The 19044-nt window shown below is 35.0% G+C and overlaps 2 protein-coding genes and 1 pseudogene across 4 annotated transcripts; all 3 read left to right on the plus strand.

Annotated features, from left to right (window-relative positions):
- The first annotated feature begins 615 nt into the window (after positions 1-615).
- LOC130472499 (F-box protein CPR1-like) lies at positions 616-11327 on the plus strand (annotated as a pseudogene).
- LOC130472502 (uncharacterized) lies at positions 710-6797 on the plus strand. Of its 3 annotated transcripts, none has more exons than XM_056843694.1 (3): positions 710-1585; positions 2356-2521; positions 6660-6797. In XM_056843694.1, the coding sequence occupies exons 1-2, from the start codon at positions 1280-1282 to the stop codon at positions 2515-2517; spliced, it is 468 nt and encodes a 155-aa protein (XP_056699672.1). In that variant the 5' UTR covers positions 710-1279; the 3' UTR covers positions 2518-2521; positions 6660-6797. The 3 variants fall into 3 exon arrangements, with proteins under 3 accessions (XP_056699672.1, XP_056699669.1, XP_056699670.1); XM_056843691.1 differs by having other exon boundaries at positions 713-1585; positions 6657-6797; XM_056843692.1 differs by lacking the exon at positions 6660-6797 and having other exon boundaries at positions 720-1585; positions 2356-3565.
- A 5517-nt stretch (positions 11328-16844) lies between the features above and the next one.
- Positions 16845-18485, plus strand: LOC130465659 (F-box/kelch-repeat protein At3g06240-like). Its single transcript, XM_056834510.1, has 2 exons — positions 16845-17635; positions 18065-18485. The coding sequence occupies exons 1-2, from the start codon at positions 16845-16847 to the stop codon at positions 18483-18485; spliced, it is 1212 nt and encodes a 403-aa protein (XP_056690488.1).
- Positions 18486-19044: the final 559 nt, after the last annotated feature.

The raw sequence follows: 19044 nt of genomic DNA on the forward strand, positions 1-19044 counted from the left end.
TTCACTTTTACTTATATTATTTTCTTTTGCAATAATAACATGAAACATGTAATAACTTAGTGGTAAAACCTTTATTGTTTAAACTCAAGGTAAGGGGTTCGAACCTTACGCAAACAGACGCCTTGTTCTTTCTGGTCAAATACTCTTACTACCTCCGATTTTATATAATGTCAACTTCTGCTCAACCATAAGGTTCACCATTGATAACTCTCTTAAAAAAATTAGTCACCACGAACGTAAAAGAGTTATCTCAGCTCTTTCATTTGGTAAAGAGGCAAGTCCGACTCTAATTAATAAAATCATTATGACCAAATCCATAGGTGTTGTACAAGATCAGATCACAGTAGTACTACATAGTATTTTCATTATTTATTTTTAAATCTTTTCAATTGAAAAGTTCTTAACAGTAGTGTTAGTCAAGGTTTCTTGTGTTCCAAGTACATTTTATTATAATTATATCTAACTTAATAAAGAATATAATTAAGCAATACATTATCTTTAATTTATTGTTTTTGGTTATTCTAAGGAAGTTTCCTCCTCCTACGTGCTAGCGACTACGAAGTACAGACTATATAATACGAAGTATAGGATTACTACTAATATACCACAAAACAAAGAGAAAGAGACTTTCCATCCTTAGAATCAATTCCTAAATTTCCAGAAAATTACTGAAGTTATATATACCGAAATACAGGTATTTCTCCTTCCTTTAATTTTGTGATTTTACATTAATCACTAATACTACGTACTCCCTCCATTCCTTTTTGTTCTTCCCATTTCCTTTTTTAGCATTTCTTTTTGTTCTTCCCCTACTGAATCTTTACTATTTTTGGCCATAGTTTTTTTACCAATTTACCCTAAGATTCCCCACTATTTACAAAAAATACCCTAAGATTCTACCCTTTCCCACCCACTTTTACCCCACCCACCTTATTTAATTAATTAACCTAACCCTACCCCCCCTCCCTTTATTACCCGTCCCTATCTCACAATCCCTCCCTCACCTCTCATTCTGATTTCTCTCTCTCACCTCTTCGGATCTCTCTCTCTCTCTTATTTCACTCTCTCTCTCTCTTAAAATTCCTCCCCTGTTCTTGAGAAAACCCTAGGTTTTCCGCCTCTGATCTGGGTTTTCCTCTCCAAATCTCGCAAATCTGAAACGTTTTCGCAGAAAAACGTTCATAAAAATTACTCGGAATCATTTTCCGATCAGATCCCCTCTATTTTTGTCCCCTTTTTGGTCCCTAATCGTCGCTGATCTCTGTTTTTCTGGTACTTTATGGGTTCTTCTTTGTCTAGAACTCGAGGTGATTCTGGGGTGGGAACTTCTGGTCAAAGAATCCCCGATTCCAACTGTGATTGGGGATCCAAGTGCAACTGTCCCAATAACGAGCATTCCTACTCCGCCGAATATAAAAACAATCTGTATTTGGCCCAAAAAGAAAATACGAGTACTCGAAACTATTTGGAAGAATGGTTTCGGAAGAGGGAAGTGGAGCCAGGAGAGGAGGTTGAGTCAAAATATGACGATCGGAAACCCACTCCCTCAGATCTGCGTTTTTTCGGTGAAGGAGATTCCGATGAGGTATTAATTTTGATTTTTTGCGATTTATTTAGGGTTATTGATGTCGGTTTTATTAAAATGGTTTGATGAATGTTTGCATGTCTAAAAAAGTGGGATTTGATAAATGTTTGATTTATTTGGAGTATTGTTCATTAAACTCGGATTATTTTCTGGAGTAGTTGCTCTGATTTCCCATTGCATGTGTTAAAAATGCAGATCTGGTATTTTTTCGAATTTTTTGGGAATTTTTTGGAGATTTGTTGGATTCATTCGGGCTTTTTATGTTATTCTTTGCTCTGTTTTCTCATTGCATGTTGTTAAAATTGAGTTCTGATTTTATTTTGTGCTCTGTTTTTTCATTGCATGTTGTTAAAATTGAGTTCTGATTTTATTTTGGGCTCTGTTTTTTCATTGCATGTTGTTAAAATTGAGTTCTGATTTTATTTGGAGCTATTTGGAAATTATTTGAAGAAAATCGGAATATTCATGTGTTTTGTTGATCTGTTTTCCCATTGCATGTGGTTAAAAATGGGATCTGGATGTATTTGGGATATTATTTCACATTTTTTGGGTAAAATTGGGATCTGGATGTATTCCGAAAATTAGTTGGATTTTAATGGAATTATTGTGTGATTTGCTTTCATTTATCTCATTGCATGTGGTAACCATGGTGATCTGAAATTATTTGGAACTTTATTTTGAGTTGTTTGATTAAATCTGATTTTAATTCATGGTCCCCTGTTATTTTATGATGGCACTAATCATGTTGTTTGTCCCCTATTGATTGCAAGGAACCAAGTGGGTCTGATTCATTTGATCTGGTGTATGTTGGAGAGTGTGAAAATGAGAATGGTGATGCTGTTGGGTCTCCAGGACAACTTTCATCTGGTTATCCCTCCTCAAAGAAAGGAGAAAAGGGAAAAAAATCGGCTTCAGCATCTGATGATGCTTAGATAAGTCTGTCTCCTTTCTCCCTTTTTTCATTTTATTGAATGCTGGCTAGCTGTGGAGTCATAAGGTGGATGCCAACAACTGTGATCTGTTGTTGGCCAGGGGTGTTGTTGTTTGGATGATGATGTTGTGATTAGTTGTATGGATGTTGATGTTAGATATTTTAAGTTATGATATTGATATTGATAATGATGATTGGATGATGGTGTTTCCATATGGTTATGAAATTTTGTGGAATGTTGTCTGTGTGATGAACATGATTTGATGGCTTAATGTCCCCTGTTTTATGGTATGTTTTGTGTATGATAAATATGATGCTTTGGTGAGTATGAGATTTGATCAGTATAACTATGTTTTGGATTAGTAAAGGCATGAAATGAATATAATTTGGGGATAGGGTTTGAGTTATTTCAGTCCTCTCAGTGTGGCCTGGTGTTGAATGCTTAATGTCCAAGCATGTCCCTTTAGGATACAATAATGTCCCTTTATTTATTGTGATCGATGATGAGTCTTTTTTTTGCTGAGGAACAAGTCCAACTAACCACAAATGCTCGTGCTGCCATTAGTATCAGTAATGATATTTCTCGGGCGCTAAGTGTTTGTGGTTTGGAGTTGTTTTAATGATGCTTGGGGACATTCTGAGATCAATATTAGGAGGTTTGTGATCTTCAATGATGTGATTGTTGATATTCTGAGATCTTTGTTTTGATAATTGTCCTTTAACTTCTTTTGTCGAACGGAGTGAATGTCATTTCACACAATGGAATGTGAATATCAATCATTCCGTTCGGCAGAAGAATGTTAAAGATATGATAGTATTGAAACTACTTGATCAATGATGTGTGTCAATATGTCTGAGAAATGAAACCCTACATGTTAATGATCTGTTTAATGCTTCATGTCCCATTAATCAGTGGAGGTCTGTGATGAGTCTTTCATTTGATGAGGTTCAAACCCTATGTTTTGATCAGTTCATGGTGATCTGATGCATTGTTGATTGTTATTGTTATGCTTGATCTGTGATGAGTCTTTCATTTGCTGAGACTCAAACCCAATGTTCCAATAACACTTGTGCACCATTAGCATCATTGATGCTCTTCCGGAGCTAAGTGTTAGGGGAAAGGGTTTGTGTCAATGATGCTTGGGGACATTCTGAGATCTTATGTCAGGTTAGACAGGAGAGGCAATTCATGTCTTGCAAAACATGTATAATGTGTTTCTGATATTCAATGATGTTAGTGTTGATATTCTGAGATCTTTGTTTTGATAATTGTCCTTTAACTTCTTTTGTCGAACGGAGTGAATGTCATTTCACACAATGGAATGTGAATATCAATCATTCCATTCGGCAGAAGAATGTTAAAGATATGATAGTATTGAAACTACTTGATCAATGATGTGTGTCAATATGTCTGAGAAATGAAACCCTACATGTTAATGATCTGTTTAATGCTTCATGTCCCATGAATCAGTGGAGGTCTGTGATGAGTCTTTCATTTGATGAGGTTCAAACCCTATGCTTTGATCAGTTCATGGTGATCTGATGCATTGTTGATTGTTATTGTTATGCTTGATCTGTGATGAGTCTTTCATTTGCTGAGACTCAAACCCAATGTTCCAATAACACTTGTGCACCATTAGCATCATTGATGCTCTTCCGGAGCTAAGTGTTAGGGGATAGGGTTTGTGTCAATGATGCTTGGGGACATTCTGAGATCTTATGTCAGGTTAGACAGGAGAGGCAATTCATGTATTGCAAAACATGTATAATGTGTTTCTGATATTCAATGATGTTAGTGTTTCTGATCTGTGATGTATGTGTTGATAACCTGAGATATTTGATTCTAAACATGTCCCTCACCACCAATCACCAAAGGGAATACAGATCATGTCACATCATTGATTGATCTAGTATCCCCTTTGGTGAATTGGTGGTGAGGTTGTAAATCATTTAGAAACAAATATGTCAATGATGTAAAACAACTTAACTGAGAGTCAATGATGTTGCCTTGTTCATTGCTTCCTTGTTTTTGCTGCTTTGTTCTTGTTTCTTTGTCCATTACATCTTTTGGCACATCGGCATCCAATGGGGAAGAATTTCCATCTGAAAATGATGTGATATGCATTCTTTCCATTTGGATGCCGATGTGTTTAGAGATGTGATGTGATAAAGTTTTTGTACTTATGCCTTGTGATCTGTGATGAGTCTTCATTTTATGAGTGTCAAACCCTTTGTTTTTCAATCAAACTCATGCACCATTAGCATCCATGATGTTTTTCAGGAGCTAAGTTTAATTGGAAAGGGTTTGATTCAATGATTTTTGGGGACATTCTGAGATATTTATGAATCTTTGTTTATGTGAGGCATATTCCATGTGTTATCAATGATGAATTGATTGTTTTTGTCAAAATTACATCTTTTGACGCATCGGTTTCAAAATGGGAATAATTTCCATCTGAAAATGATGTGATATTATTATTTATTTCCATTTTGAAGCCGATGTGTTTAGAGTTGTGATATTGCAAATGCTGCCTTGTTCTTAAGAACCCAATGCTGCCTTGTTTATAGTGTTGCCAATGCTGCCTTACCTCTTGTGCCTTGTACTTTTTCTGCCAATGCTGCCTTGTTCTTGTTATGTACTCATTTGATGTTTATTGCCTTGCCTTGATTACTCTACATTGATGTGAATAAGAATGATGGAAAAAAAACTTTACTAAACTTAAACATGAGATTCATTCATTGATGCTTCCAAAAGATATGCTTACAAAATGTTTTGCCTACATGTTATGCTTGCATTTAAGCTTACAAAAGTGACACATTGGTTTTACTTGTCAATTTAAAAACATGTCCCCAAAACACAAAAAGTTATCTAATTGTTTTCACCTTGCTTCACTGGTTTGCTTTCCATTCATCATAGAGTTGCATGCATTCATTAACTGCCCATATAGGTGCCTTGACTTGCTCTGGCAGTCTGCCTTCATCTTCTAAAATCTTCTTCTTGTTGTGTGGAAGTTGGTAATCATTGTTGCCTTTGTGTTTTAGAATCTCATTAGAAACAAACTGTAATGTCATCCACACATTAGACAATGTCTTAGGATGCAACTCATTAAAAGAATCATACACTGCTCCACTTAAGTCCTCCACAGTTTTAGGCATTTTCTTGTGCATAAGTGATTGTATTGACCTGAAAAATCCCAAGTCCAAGATGTTGCAATCTGGACTGTTTGCTGGCTGTTGAGTCAACACAAAAGTGAACCCATCTTGTTTGTAGTGTAGTTGCCATTCAGGATCATTTTGCAATATATGTGCCTTTGCATTATCTTGAATGATATAGATGACCTTTTCCCCTTCATGTGGTGGCCACTTTGCCTTGATTGCTGGAATTAGCATGTTGATCATCATTGCCCTTGTTTCAATTTGATTCACAGACTTCACTGGCTTTGTTTCAATGGTCCCCTTTACTCTGTTTTTTGATGTCCTCTTGGCTGCAACTGCATTTGTGAATGGAAATATGCCTATTTTACCATCAAATTCACAATTCCCATTTTCACCCCACCTTGGTCTGGCTACTGCTGCCATGAACATGAATTTTGGTATCTTGGTTCTTGAACTTGCACTTCTATGTGGATAGGGTTCATTGTTTGCAAGATAAACTCTCTGGTTTTTTTGAGTCAAATAAAACCACTTCTCATCAATATGAATGAAGTCATACATGCTGTAATAAGTTGGTTCCTGTGGTATAGTGTAATCCATTATTAGTCTGAGTACCCACCTCATCCTTGCCATTTTGCATGCATCTGAAATGCCTGGATGCAAGGGACTTGAGTGTGGCTTAATAATTTTCCTCTTGATGAGCCTCCATACTGTTGTTGGTCCCAAATTGAGCATTCTTGCAAGATCTACAATGCATGTTCTGTCCCCCATGGCTATTTGTGCAATAGAGTCATATGTGACTTGAACCTTTTTCCTGCCACACTTGTGATACTTACTTTCCACCACATATGAATTCATTGCTGCCTTCTGCTTCTTTGCTTTGTCCCATATTGACCCTATGGTTTTTCTGTTGTAATCAAATTCTATGGCTGCATCCCTTATTGTCCCAAACAAAAGAGTTTCTGAATCTGGAATTTTTCTATTCAGCAGGTACACCAAAATTTCAAGCCTCAATTCATTATTTATTCTAGGAGTCCTAGGCTTATGATGATCTGTTCTGGGTGTTGCTGTTTGATGATGAATTGGTGATGCATTTTCTGATGGTGGTGGAAAGTTCAAATCAAAAAGAAATGGTACCTCTTGAAAGTTGGTAGTTTGCTGGTGCCCTTCCCCTTCTACTTCTGGTACTTGCTGTACATATTCAGTGCTGTTTGGTACATCTTCATTAAACCCAATGTCCCCAAAATCAGCAGCAGTATTTTGAGAAGCTTGTACCAAGTCAGCAGCATCATCACCTACCTCTGAGTCAGAATCGGAGTTAATGCCATCGCCTTCATCATCAGAAAATCCGAGGAAATCGTCATCCTCTTGATCTGAAGCCATTAAGTCCCCTGTTTTTTTGCTATTTAATGCTGAATTGAGGAAGAAATTTTGGTGTTTTGCTTGTATTTATTGAACTTGGTAAAAGTCAGATTTTGGTCTTTTGTGGGGGGAAAGTGACCCTATTTATAAAGGGAATTCACTATGTCAACCCCTCAAAAATTTGGAGGGAAATTAAAAATCCCCTGTTTTTTTATTTGGGGGGAAAATTTGGAGGGAAAACTGAAATCAATTGTTTGGGCTTAATTTCCAGCCAAAAAAAACGTGAGTCATTGTATGCTTAAATCTGATTGGTCCATGTAACAGCTGATGGGTCCCATACCCCATGTGACTGAATTTTTTTTCTGATTTCTTTCATTACTTTAATAAAATATCTACTTTTCTCCCTATTAATTAAATACTTTCTCTCTCTTTACTTTATTCAATTTCTTACACCCAATCATTATTCTTACACCCAATCATTACTCATATCCCAATACAAACCAAGATTCAGTTTTCTTAAACCACACCCAACATTCTTTAGGGGAAGAACAAAAGGGAATGGAGGGAGTATCTTTTAAGTTAGTTTTGTTTGAGATAATATCATTGACAATTTCTAATACTTCTATATAGATTTTTTTTTTATTCTATGAGTCTATGATGTCATTATTAAGGAAATGTTTTCTAGGAAATCGCCATTTTATTTTGTTTTGTTTGAAATTAATTTTCACAATGATGGAAAATAACTCTCTCGAAGTGGAAAAACATCTTCTTTGGAAAGAATGGATCAAAAACATATTTTTCTCCCTCATCCTTTCATCCCATCATTCTTTACCCTTACCCGGCCTTCCACTTCTACTTCTCTTTTCTCTATAACTTTCCTTGTAACAACACAAACAAATGAATTGAAGTATATATCAATTAAAGTTCATTCACTCGTTTACCTTAATTCTGTTGTAGGAATGGCTCTTTCTTTGCAACGGTATACCTGCATATATGATAGAAGCAGGAATGGAGTTACAATGACAAGTATTTTAAAGAAAAGGTGATTATTTTTTGCATTTTTTCAATTGGACCTAAAAAGATATGCTTAAATATCAAAAAGCATGCATGACAACTGTTCAAAAAGTGTTCGTAAAAGTATTAGATACGGAGTACTTAGAGTACTCCGTATTTCATATGAACAATAAACTTGTACTACGTACAAATTGATTTATACGGAGTATTTCTTATGTTAGAGATATGTAGATTGAGTCCAGTTCCACTATGATTTTAATGAAACCCACTTACAATAGATTGCATGTGTTAGCCAAGTTCGTGACTTGGAGGTCCGACGTTCGAACCCCTCCATTACGTTTGGAAACGGGTTTTTCCTTTCTATCCCTGAATTCTCAAGCATTGACATGCGTAGGCACGGTCCTTCTGTACGTAACTTTTGAAATAGATGTCCATCTTATTTATAGTAGAATTAAAACATAAAATTATGTTCTGATAGTTATTATTTGTTACAAATTAAATTTACATCAATCCATTAGGCATATGATATACCAATTGAGGTTGACATGAGTGGTTAAGGATCTCTTGCTCTTTAACCAAGGTCTCGGGTTCGAGATTTGGGTATAGAAAATATCCCAACTGGGAAAAATGTTGCCTATCGAGGTACCCATACAAACTCCACAGGAGATTAGTCAACTTGTCAAAGGCGGTGGAAAATCCGCGTGGTAGACCAAAAAAAAATTTAAAAAAATTAAGGCACATGATATCCCACCAATGACGCAAGATGTGATAGTCCGTATCAAATAAAATATACTCCGTATAAAATGTGAGTTAACCGATCATAATTGGGTCTAATTAAGTTTACAAAAAAATCACCGATCATAACATGCTTTATGTTCTTTTGGTCTATCGTCCGGGATCCATCTCCTTTTTCCAATCAAATTTAACTGAGTAGTGTGATTAGTTTTTTTTTTTGTTTTTAGGGAATAGTGTGATTAGTTTTAGCACCTTATTGATTTCATTTATCACCTTTTCAATTTAAACTAACTTATCAGTTTCAACTTTATTTCAATAAGTATCTCCAAACAAAATCTTTACCGAATTATTACATATATTCATTTGTAATTTTGCAGATTGCAAAGAGAAAGAAAGAGATCATATGGAATTTGGATGAAAAAAATTGGACATGCTCTTCCTGAACACTTGTTAATGGAGATATTGTCTCGGTTGCCTGTGAAAACTCTATTGCAATTCAAAGTTGTTTGCAAATCATGGTATAATATGATCAAACATCCTCATTTCATTTCTAAGCATCTTAAAAATTACTTCGTACTATAACAACAACGATGATTGTCGAGGTTGTATCATTGCTCAATACGTGATAACTCAAGCCGGTGAAGTGAATGTATATGAATTTTTGGTGGATGATAAAGCACAACGATCTTTAGCATACCAAAGAATAGAAACACCCGTGTATAATACGTATATGTATGGTCCTTGCGATGGAATATATTATCTATGGTGCTGGTGTGATAATAGACGTTTTCTTTGGAACCCTGCACTGAATGAGTTAAAACCCTTGCCTCCACCGGTTATGAAGCCTAATCTTCCATCAAATATTACTTTCGACCAACTAAGTGATTTTTACGGATTTGGGTACGATTCAATAACTAAAGATTATAAGGTTATCATTATCAAGGGTTATCGGGACACAACAAAAGATCACTCTTATTTCCAAGAGCGGACTGATTACCCTTTATCGATCTTTATCTACTCATTAAGGAATGATTCTTGGAGATATTGGGGAGACTTGACAAAATATTATTTTTTGGAAAACAATAAATGCTACGTTTATGTTAACGATAGTGTTTATTGGTTGGGGTCGTATGACCTATATAGTTATAGTTTTGATTTTGACGTGATCATCTCTTTTAACCTAGCTACCGATAACGTTCAAGAGTTGCAATTACCATACTATGAGAAGTCGGCAAATGATGTTCGCCTTGTAGTATACCATGACTCCATTGCTTTACTAATTGGTTATCGTGACACAAATTGTTTCGTGATGTGGTCTATGAACGACCAAGGTCGTATTTGGACGAAGCACTGCATAGTGAATTTTAATTCGGAGGTTTATTATCGACCGGTTAGTCATTGGAAGGATAACAAGCTCTTATTTCAGGGTGATAAAATGCTAGTTTTATATGACCTTGAGACACTAGAAATATGGTATCTAAAATCCCCGATAGACCATTTTTATAGATGTGAAAATGTTTCGGCTTATAAGGAAAGCTTGGTTTCAATCACAAACAGAGATATGTGGGTGCGATATGATGGAAGCTCAATCTGATCTTGAAATACAAATGACACGTACATCTTGTTTGGCTCAATTGCATTGTAAATTATTGTTATTTCATTTGCCTAGATTAATCGATTTCCAAAATAGTGTTATTATCATCGAATAATTCTTAAAAGTTAAAGAGTCTATCTATAATATCTATTTGTCATTTCTTTTTACGTACTATTTAAAAATGGTTTTGTAAATGTTTTTTGAAATTGTAGCATGAATCATGCACTTAAATTTATGTAAGTCAAGTGTTGAAAAGTTCGGTGTCCATGTGTACTACGTCTTCCATCCAAATTTGTACTACTCAAATTTATGTCAAATTGTTACTCTTTCTTACTTCCAGAGGCAAAAACTGTAAACGTTACAAACTTATGGATGCAAGAAACATACTACTTTATTTTAAAATTGTTGTCGTAAATAGTTTTTGAAATTGAAACATGAGTCGCGTGCATATATAAGTCAAATGTACGTTGAAAAGTTTGGTGTCCACGTATATAAGTCTTCCATCCAAATGTGTACTGCTCAATTAATTTAGTCAAACTATTATTCTTTTTATTAGGCAAAAACTACAACAACAACATTACTATAAGAAATTGTACTATTAACGACGGGAAATTCCGTCGCTAAAGGCCAATAATTGTTGATTAACGACGGGATTTTCCGTCGTGAACCCGTCATAAAAGGGGGTCGTCGTTAATAGAGAATCCCGTCATTAACCCGTCGTAAAAGACATTTGCGACGGTTGTTCCCGTCTTTGTTGAGTTGTTATCCCCGACGCAAAAGTCCTTTTGTGACGGGATTTTTACCCGTCGTTATTAGGTTGTCATAAAAGATACACGTTTTTGTAGTGATTTTACAAACTTGTGAATAGAAAAAACGTAAAATCTCGTAATTCATCTTGTTAACTAATTAGCTAACTGTTTTGTCGTGTAGAATCCCTCGTTATTCCAATACTATGAGAATATTTGTACTCTCGTTATATTGTAATAATAGTGTTTTAAAAAAAAAAAAAAACACTTAAATTAAAGAAACCTAATCTCACCAAACTCTACTAAACAAATAAATCTAAATTGAAATTATTGTTTATAGTATTAAGCAATATTATCTTCGTTTCTAAAAGTTATTAATAAGTTATTTCAAAAGATTTTTTTCCTCATAAAAAGTTAGGTTATTTTCTTCTCCATATTTCTCACACACTCACATATCCTCTTTTCCGCTAAAAACAGAGCCGCGATTTGTAAACGGTATTCAATATTTTGTGTTGTTTAATCATTTTAATACATACTTAGTACCATAATCAGCCATAGTTACGTGCAAATTACCTCACTTTTTTTGTAGGTCCTTCATTAGAAATTAGAAATTCACATGTGTTGCAAGAGTATACCATATTGCCTTCAAAAATAAAATAAAAAATAATAAATCATATTACCATAAATGTTATGAAATATAATATGGATTCCCATTATACCCCTGTTAATATCTCCGGAATATTCTAGGATTCAGTAAAACCCTAACTATTGTATCATATATATATATATAGAGGAAGGCTCTCGTGAGAACACTTCCTTACGGTGAGAACACTTTTTCATAATGGCATTTTCGTAATTATTATGATTAAATATCCCAAATTAATTATTCATTCACTGTATTTGTTTCATTTTTCCGGTGCACTTTCTCTCTCTTCAATTCCCCCCCCCTCTCTCTCTCTTTTTCGGATTCATCGCTCTCCACCACCAACGTCCGGCGTGTCTCGCCGGTTTCTGTTCGCCGCTCTCCGACGCTCTCTGGTCTCCATTCTCTGATCTCCGCTCTCAGGTCGTCGGTGATTTTGGTGGCCTCTCGCCTCCGCCGCTGCTACAGTTCCTTGTTCCGCCGCCGCCGCTCTCTGATATACGTTCTCTGATCTCCGCTCTCAGATCGTCGGTGATTTCTGGTGGCCTCTCGCCGCCGCCGCTGCTACAACTCATCTCTCGCCGCTGCTACAACTCATCTATCGCCGCTGCTACAAATCATCTCTCGTTACAACTCGCCACTCGACACTCGCCGCTGCTATTATCTGGTAAGAACATCTGCCTCCTCCAATCAATCAACACTTCTCATTTCGCAATCAATTTCAATCAGAGATTTTCAATCGATTTTTCGAAATAGATTTTTCAATCGACATTTTTAATTAATTGTTCGGAAATTTTGAAATCGAATTTTCAATCGATTCTTCAAAATCTAAATTCAACAATTAAATTCGATTTTAATTGATTTCTGAATTCCAAAAATCAAAATCGATTTCAATTTTGGTGTGGCGAATCATATCTGCGGTTGTGGTGATGTACTGGTGGTTTCTTATGGAGAGAGACTGAGAGACGGCGGTGGAGATGGAGCGAGTCGACTCAGTCGAATGAGGGTGGAGCGGCAGCGAAGATGGAGGTAGATGTTGAGGAGAGAGGCAGAGAAACCGCGGTAAACTGATTGCAAATTAATTCATTCGAACCAGAAATAATTCAAGAGGACAGATTTTAAAGTTTTGGTTGATTTTTATTTTGTAATTCTTCTTAGATTTGTTTCAAATGTATTATTCCAAATTTTGGTTTAATTATCATTTTTGTAATTTCAATAACTTATTTTATTGATTTATGTGGTTGATTTATTTTTTCAATTCGCATTATAATTTGATTGAACCTCTTGATAATTAACTTATACCACTTTTATTGTGATAGGAAAGCATATAATAAATTTAGAACATGTTTGAATAAACTTAGAACATGCTTGAATAAATTTAGAACATGGTTGAACAAATTTAGAACATCGTTGAATAAATTTAGAACATGCTTGAATAAATTTAGAACATGTTCTTAAAAATTTAGAACATGATTGAATAATTTTAGAACATGAGCTTACAAATTTAGAACATGGTTGAACAAATTTAGAACATGGTTGAACAAATTTAGAACATCGTTGAATAAATTTAGAACATGTTTGAATAAATTTAGAACATGTTTGAATAAATTTAGAACATGAGCTTACAAATTTAGAACATGGTTGAACAAATTTAGAACATGGTTGAACAAATTTAGAACATCGTTGAATAAATTTAGAACATGCTTGAATAAATTTAGAACATGAGCTTACAAATTTAGAACATGGTTGAATAATTTAGAACATGCTTGAATTAATTTAGAACATGGTTAAATAAGTTTAGAACATGGTTGAATAAGTTTAGAACATGAGTTTGAAAATTTAGAACATCGTTGAATAAATTTAGAACATGTTTGAATAAATTTAGAACATGCTTGAATAAATTTAGAACATGCTTAAATAAATTTAGAACATGAGCTTACAAATTTAGAACATGGTTGAATAATTTTAGAACATGCTTGAATTAATCTAGAACATGAGGTTAAAAATTTAGAACATGGTTGAATAATTTTAGAACATGCTTGAATTAATCTAGAACACGAGGTTAAAAATTTAGAACATGGTTGAATAAAATTAAAGCATGCTTGAATAAATTTAGAACATCGTTGAATAAATTTAGAACATGAGTTTGAAAATTTAGAACATTGTTGAATAAATATAGAACATAGAGAGTGTAAAAGTGTTCTCACCATAAGAAGTGTTATTATATGAAATAATATACACAACGCTATTCTTTCTCTTATCTCTCCTGTTTATTCACAACAATACAATTATATTTATGGCAATCTTTACATAAGTTTTCTTTCTTAACATTTAGACCCTAAGACGTGTAGCCCAAGCTAGTTGCTAAAGGTATTTATTTGACACAGCCGTTCGCCATATATATAAATAAACTAAACCAGACGCAATATCTTCCTCCAAACTCCAATTCCAAATCCCGCAAAACACTCCAATCCCAAATATTCTACCATCGATAAGTCGGTAATGTTTTCAAACTCTATGTGAAATATCCATCGTTTTCCTACTTTTTTTTTATGGGACGTAGCTTTTCTAATTGTATCATCATATCAAGCATCAATTGTTTATTAATTTGCCCCTTTTAATATCAATTTGTTGTTAATTTATTTTTATTCTGTTTTGTTAGTTTGGTATGTACTCCATATTATTTTATTACGGAATTAGAGGAAGTTTGTGAATGGAAAATTCATCGAAGACTATACTTTTGTCCCAGGTTTTAAGAACTTAAAAATAACCTAATATAGCGATGTACAAGTACTATTCCTTTTTCTTTTTATTTGTGTTCAAGTCGTTTAATATTTTTTTTCCCTGATAGCTAGTTCGACAAGTGAATTTCAGTTACAATTAGAGAGCCAAAACATAGGCTAAATATTGAGTTGGTTTAAAGTATTGTGTAAATAATAAAACATGAATTCGTTTTTTTTTTGTTGTTGTAATTTTGCATTAATTGCTAAGGCCTTGTTTGGTTGAGGGAATTTGGAAGAAAAAGAAAGGAAATGAAATAGTTATATTATGTTCCCATGTTTGGATAGATAAATTACAAGAATAGTAATTAATAGTACGGAGTAACTATTACAGGGGATAATTGTAACGCCCCGACCTCTAAATCACTTATTAAAGCATAATTAGCAGCGGAATTAACCTAATTTGGTCGGGACATTACATGCCTTAATTCTCTCTTGGAAATTACAAGGCAACATCATACATAAGCCATAAAAACCTCCAATCTAATATAATAATCCTTTATATTCCCAAAATATAAGTACATAAATTACTAAAAGTCTTTAATTAAACTATTAAAACATTAAGCATAAACTAGGTGAATAATATAATAGTGAAATCCTCGCCACTACTCGTTCCCATCGTTCCCAGCGGTACCTAAAACAGAAAACAAAATAACGGTGAGCCGAAGACTCAGTAACGAACTATTCTAGCAACGTAAATTCATTTCAATTCATTTTATTTAATAACACAGGGAGAATAGAATAATGTAAAACATTTTATAAAGTCCTTTATTTAATTCATTCATAACTTTTGGGTGCACATGCTAGTCGTGGCAAGTATGACATGGTGGAACGTCTTCCACGATGGACCGCTGTCCATAAACATGGGGCCTTGGCCCGAAAACATGAGAGCCTTGGCTCAATGGGCGGATGCCCCATGGGTACATGCATGACCGAGAATCGTAACCTGTGAACATATACTGCCAAACGGACTAGGTCTTTCACTTTCATTTATCATGTTTCGTTTAATTTTACATTTTAGCCTTTTTACTTCAGTTGAAGGAACATAATTCCTTTAGATCATGAGATCATGATAAAACATCATTTAGATCCTGGGATCCATAAAATATCATTTCTTTCCTGGCATCATAGAGACATCATTTCATTCATGGTTTCTTATAAAGATCGTTTTATAAGAATTTCAATCAATCATATTATAGTAAATAATTCAATCAAATCACATTTCATTTCCCGCAATTCATAAAACATGTCAAAGCATTCAATTCATAAATAAATCATAACATTGTATTTTCATAAATGCATTTATAAGGGAATTGCGGGTACTAGCAATAGCCGTTACCTAACTCCGCGATTTCCTAGGGATTTTCCTTGGTTCGTTCGTCCTGAGCTCCGAGTTCAATTCTTTCAAAATATTAAATCATTGAATTAGTACTAAATCGATAAATAATTTAAAATCAATATTTTATAAATCATAACCTTTATAAATCAAGAATTTTATAAATAACGAATTTTAATATAAATATAATTTCATAACTTAATGAAAATATTATTAATTGAAATTTTAATCGAATATATATTTATTTCATAAATCGGTTTTCATGAAAATCTTATTTAAATTCTGTTTTTGTTAATCCAAGATAATAATTTATTTTAGTAAAATCCATATTTGATAATTAAACCTGAAAAAAATAATAACAATTTATTAGTAAATAATTATATCATAAAAAAAACAATATTAAAACATGAAAATTAATAGTTAGAGAATCTGAAATTTAATAGTTAGGAAATCTGAAATAGTAATTCAAAGTTTAACTCACCAAAGGCCCAAGTTAGAATAGCCCAACTCAAGTATGGATTTGATGTGAATAAAATTCAAGGTTTCAAGAAACCTGATTTTCGGTTCTTCTGGGAAAGGGAATAGAAACAGGGGAGGGGGCACGAAGAAGAGCAGGGGAGGAAAGAGAGGAGGAAGGAAGGGAAAGGTGGTCGGCTGGGCGGCTCGGTGTCGGATGCGACGGTGAGGGTGGTGGTTGTGCGGTGGACGAACGACAAGAGAGAAGAGGTAGGGGTACGACAGAGCAGAGCACAGGGAAGAGGGGGGGAAGAAGGTGGCCGACTGGGTGTCTGGCTGGGCGTCGCAGATGGGTTGCGACGGTGATGGCGGTGGTTTGGTGGCAGAGGAACGGCGAGGGAGACAGAAAATGGAGCACGGAGTGAGTGAAAACAGGGGAAATTCGGGTTTGTTTCTGGGTGGTTTTGGGCGGCGGCTCGCCGGAATTGAGGGCGGAGGTGGTTGACGAGATGGTGAGGGTGGCTGGAGGTGGTGGTGTGTGGTGTGGTGTTGGTGCGGGTGGTGCAGCGAAGAGAAAAGGGGAGAGGCAGGGGAGTGCGAAGCGGGGAAGCAGGGGACGGTGGTTGAGTACGGTGGTGTTTCTGGCTGGCCGAGTGGTGCTGGGGTGGTGGTCGAACAGTGGTGGGAATGGTGGTGGTCGGTGGCTGTTGTGGTGGTTAATGGTGGTTGCAGCACGGTGGTGCCGTGAAAGGAAGAAGGAGGGAATCAGAATCCCGTATGATTTTCCCATACATTTGGTACCCGAGATTTTGTCGTGGTTGCCCGTGAAAACTCTATTGCAATATAAATGTGTTTGCAAATCTTGGCATGCAATTATCAAAAATGTGTATTTCATATCCAAGCATCTAGAAAACTACTATAACAACAACGATGATTTCCGAGATTGTTACATTGCTCAATTTAACGTAGGAAGTCAGTTTGGTGAACTTGGGAATTATGAAATGCTTGTCCATAGTAGCTTACAAAGAGTTTTAGCATATGAACAAATAGAAACACCAGAGCGTAATACGTTTATTGTTGGTCCATGTCATGGAATATTTTACCAATGGTGTTGGTATCAAGGTGACAAAGGACGCTATCTGTGGAATCCGGCACTCAAAGAGTTGAAACAGTTACCACCACTGATTAAGAAGCCTGATGTTCCATCCCATATAACTTTTTGCAATGAGCAGTATGGATTCGGATATGATCCCTTTACTAAGGATTACAAGGTTATTGTCATCGTGCACTACAAGAATATGTATCTTTAACGACAACCTATTTACGACGGGTCAAAAATCCCGTGGCAAAAGCCTTTTGCGACGGGGTTAACAACCAAACAAGGACGGGAATAACCGTCGCAAATGTCTTTTACGACGGGCTTACGACGGATTTACGACGGGATTCCTATTTACGACGGCCCCCTTTTATGACGGGTTCGCGACAGGAAATCCCGTCGTTAATCAACGATTATTGGCCTTTCGCGACGGGATTTCCCGTCGTTAATAGTACAATTTCTTGTAGTGGTGGATTTTAGGGATACAACAAAAGAATATTTTAGTGATGAAGAAACTTATTACCCGCTTTCGATCTTTATATTCTCATTAAATAATGGTTTATGGAAATATTGGGGTGATTTGACTAAATTTTATTATTTAAAAAAGAATAAATGTTATGTTTTTGTGAATAGAAGCGTGTATTGGATAGGGTCACATGAACCTGGTATTTTCAATTCTGACGTGGTCGTCAGTTTTGATTTGGGTACTGAGATTTGTAAAGAGATGCAATTACCTAATTACGACAAGTGGGAATATGAAAAACTTGCACTTGCAACATTGCACGATTCTGTTTCTTTGATTCTTGTTCAACATAGCAAGTGTCTTACAATGTGGACATTGAATGAAGGTTTATGGATCAAGAAGTTCACTACAAATTTGGATTTTGAGCAATTAGGATTTTTTGGTCATTGGAACAATAAGCTTTTATTTTCACGGTATCTTGGTAACATCTTATATGACCCTGAAACACAAGAATGGTGGCGGATTTCACATCCGGAAACTCAGTGTTGGGCTGTTTCTGCTTATAAACAAAGCTTAGTTTCGGTCAAATAAGGTATTTTACGACACCGACACCCGTGCCTGAGTAACATAGGTTTTTATTCAACTTTCGTTGAGTATTTCGATTTTGTATTTTATGATAATTTTTTATGGACTTTGAAATAAGGTTATGATGAATTGATGATGTTTATGGACTTGTGTTTTGATGATCAAGAAGCATCTTATATCGGAGCAACGCGTTGATGGTGCAGGGGCCTGCATGTAGATCTACGTGCACCTGCACCAAAACACAAAAACATTAAAAGAAAACGCAAAAAACAAAAAAAAACCCGAAAAGAACATAAAAAACTAAACAGAAAGAACTAGAGTAAACAAAAAGAACATTAACTAAACCTGAAAAGAACACTAAAGTCAAAAACTAAAGAAAATATACAAAAATGAAAATAACATATTTTCTCTCCTGATAACTATAAAAAGAACAACTATTTTTCAAAAAGAACATCGTGTGAAAAATGCAACAGAAAAACAAAAAAAAACATATTATCGATAATATTATTAAATATTAAAAAACCGTAAAAAAGTTAAAAAGAACACAAATTAATTAAAAAAAGAA

The sequence above is a fragment of the Spinacia oleracea genome, chromosome 1 (genome assembly GCF_020520425.1).
Source record: "Spinacia oleracea cultivar Varoflay chromosome 1, BTI_SOV_V1, whole genome shotgun sequence".
NCBI lineage: Eukaryota > Viridiplantae > Streptophyta > Magnoliopsida > Caryophyllales > Amaranthaceae > Spinacia > Spinacia oleracea.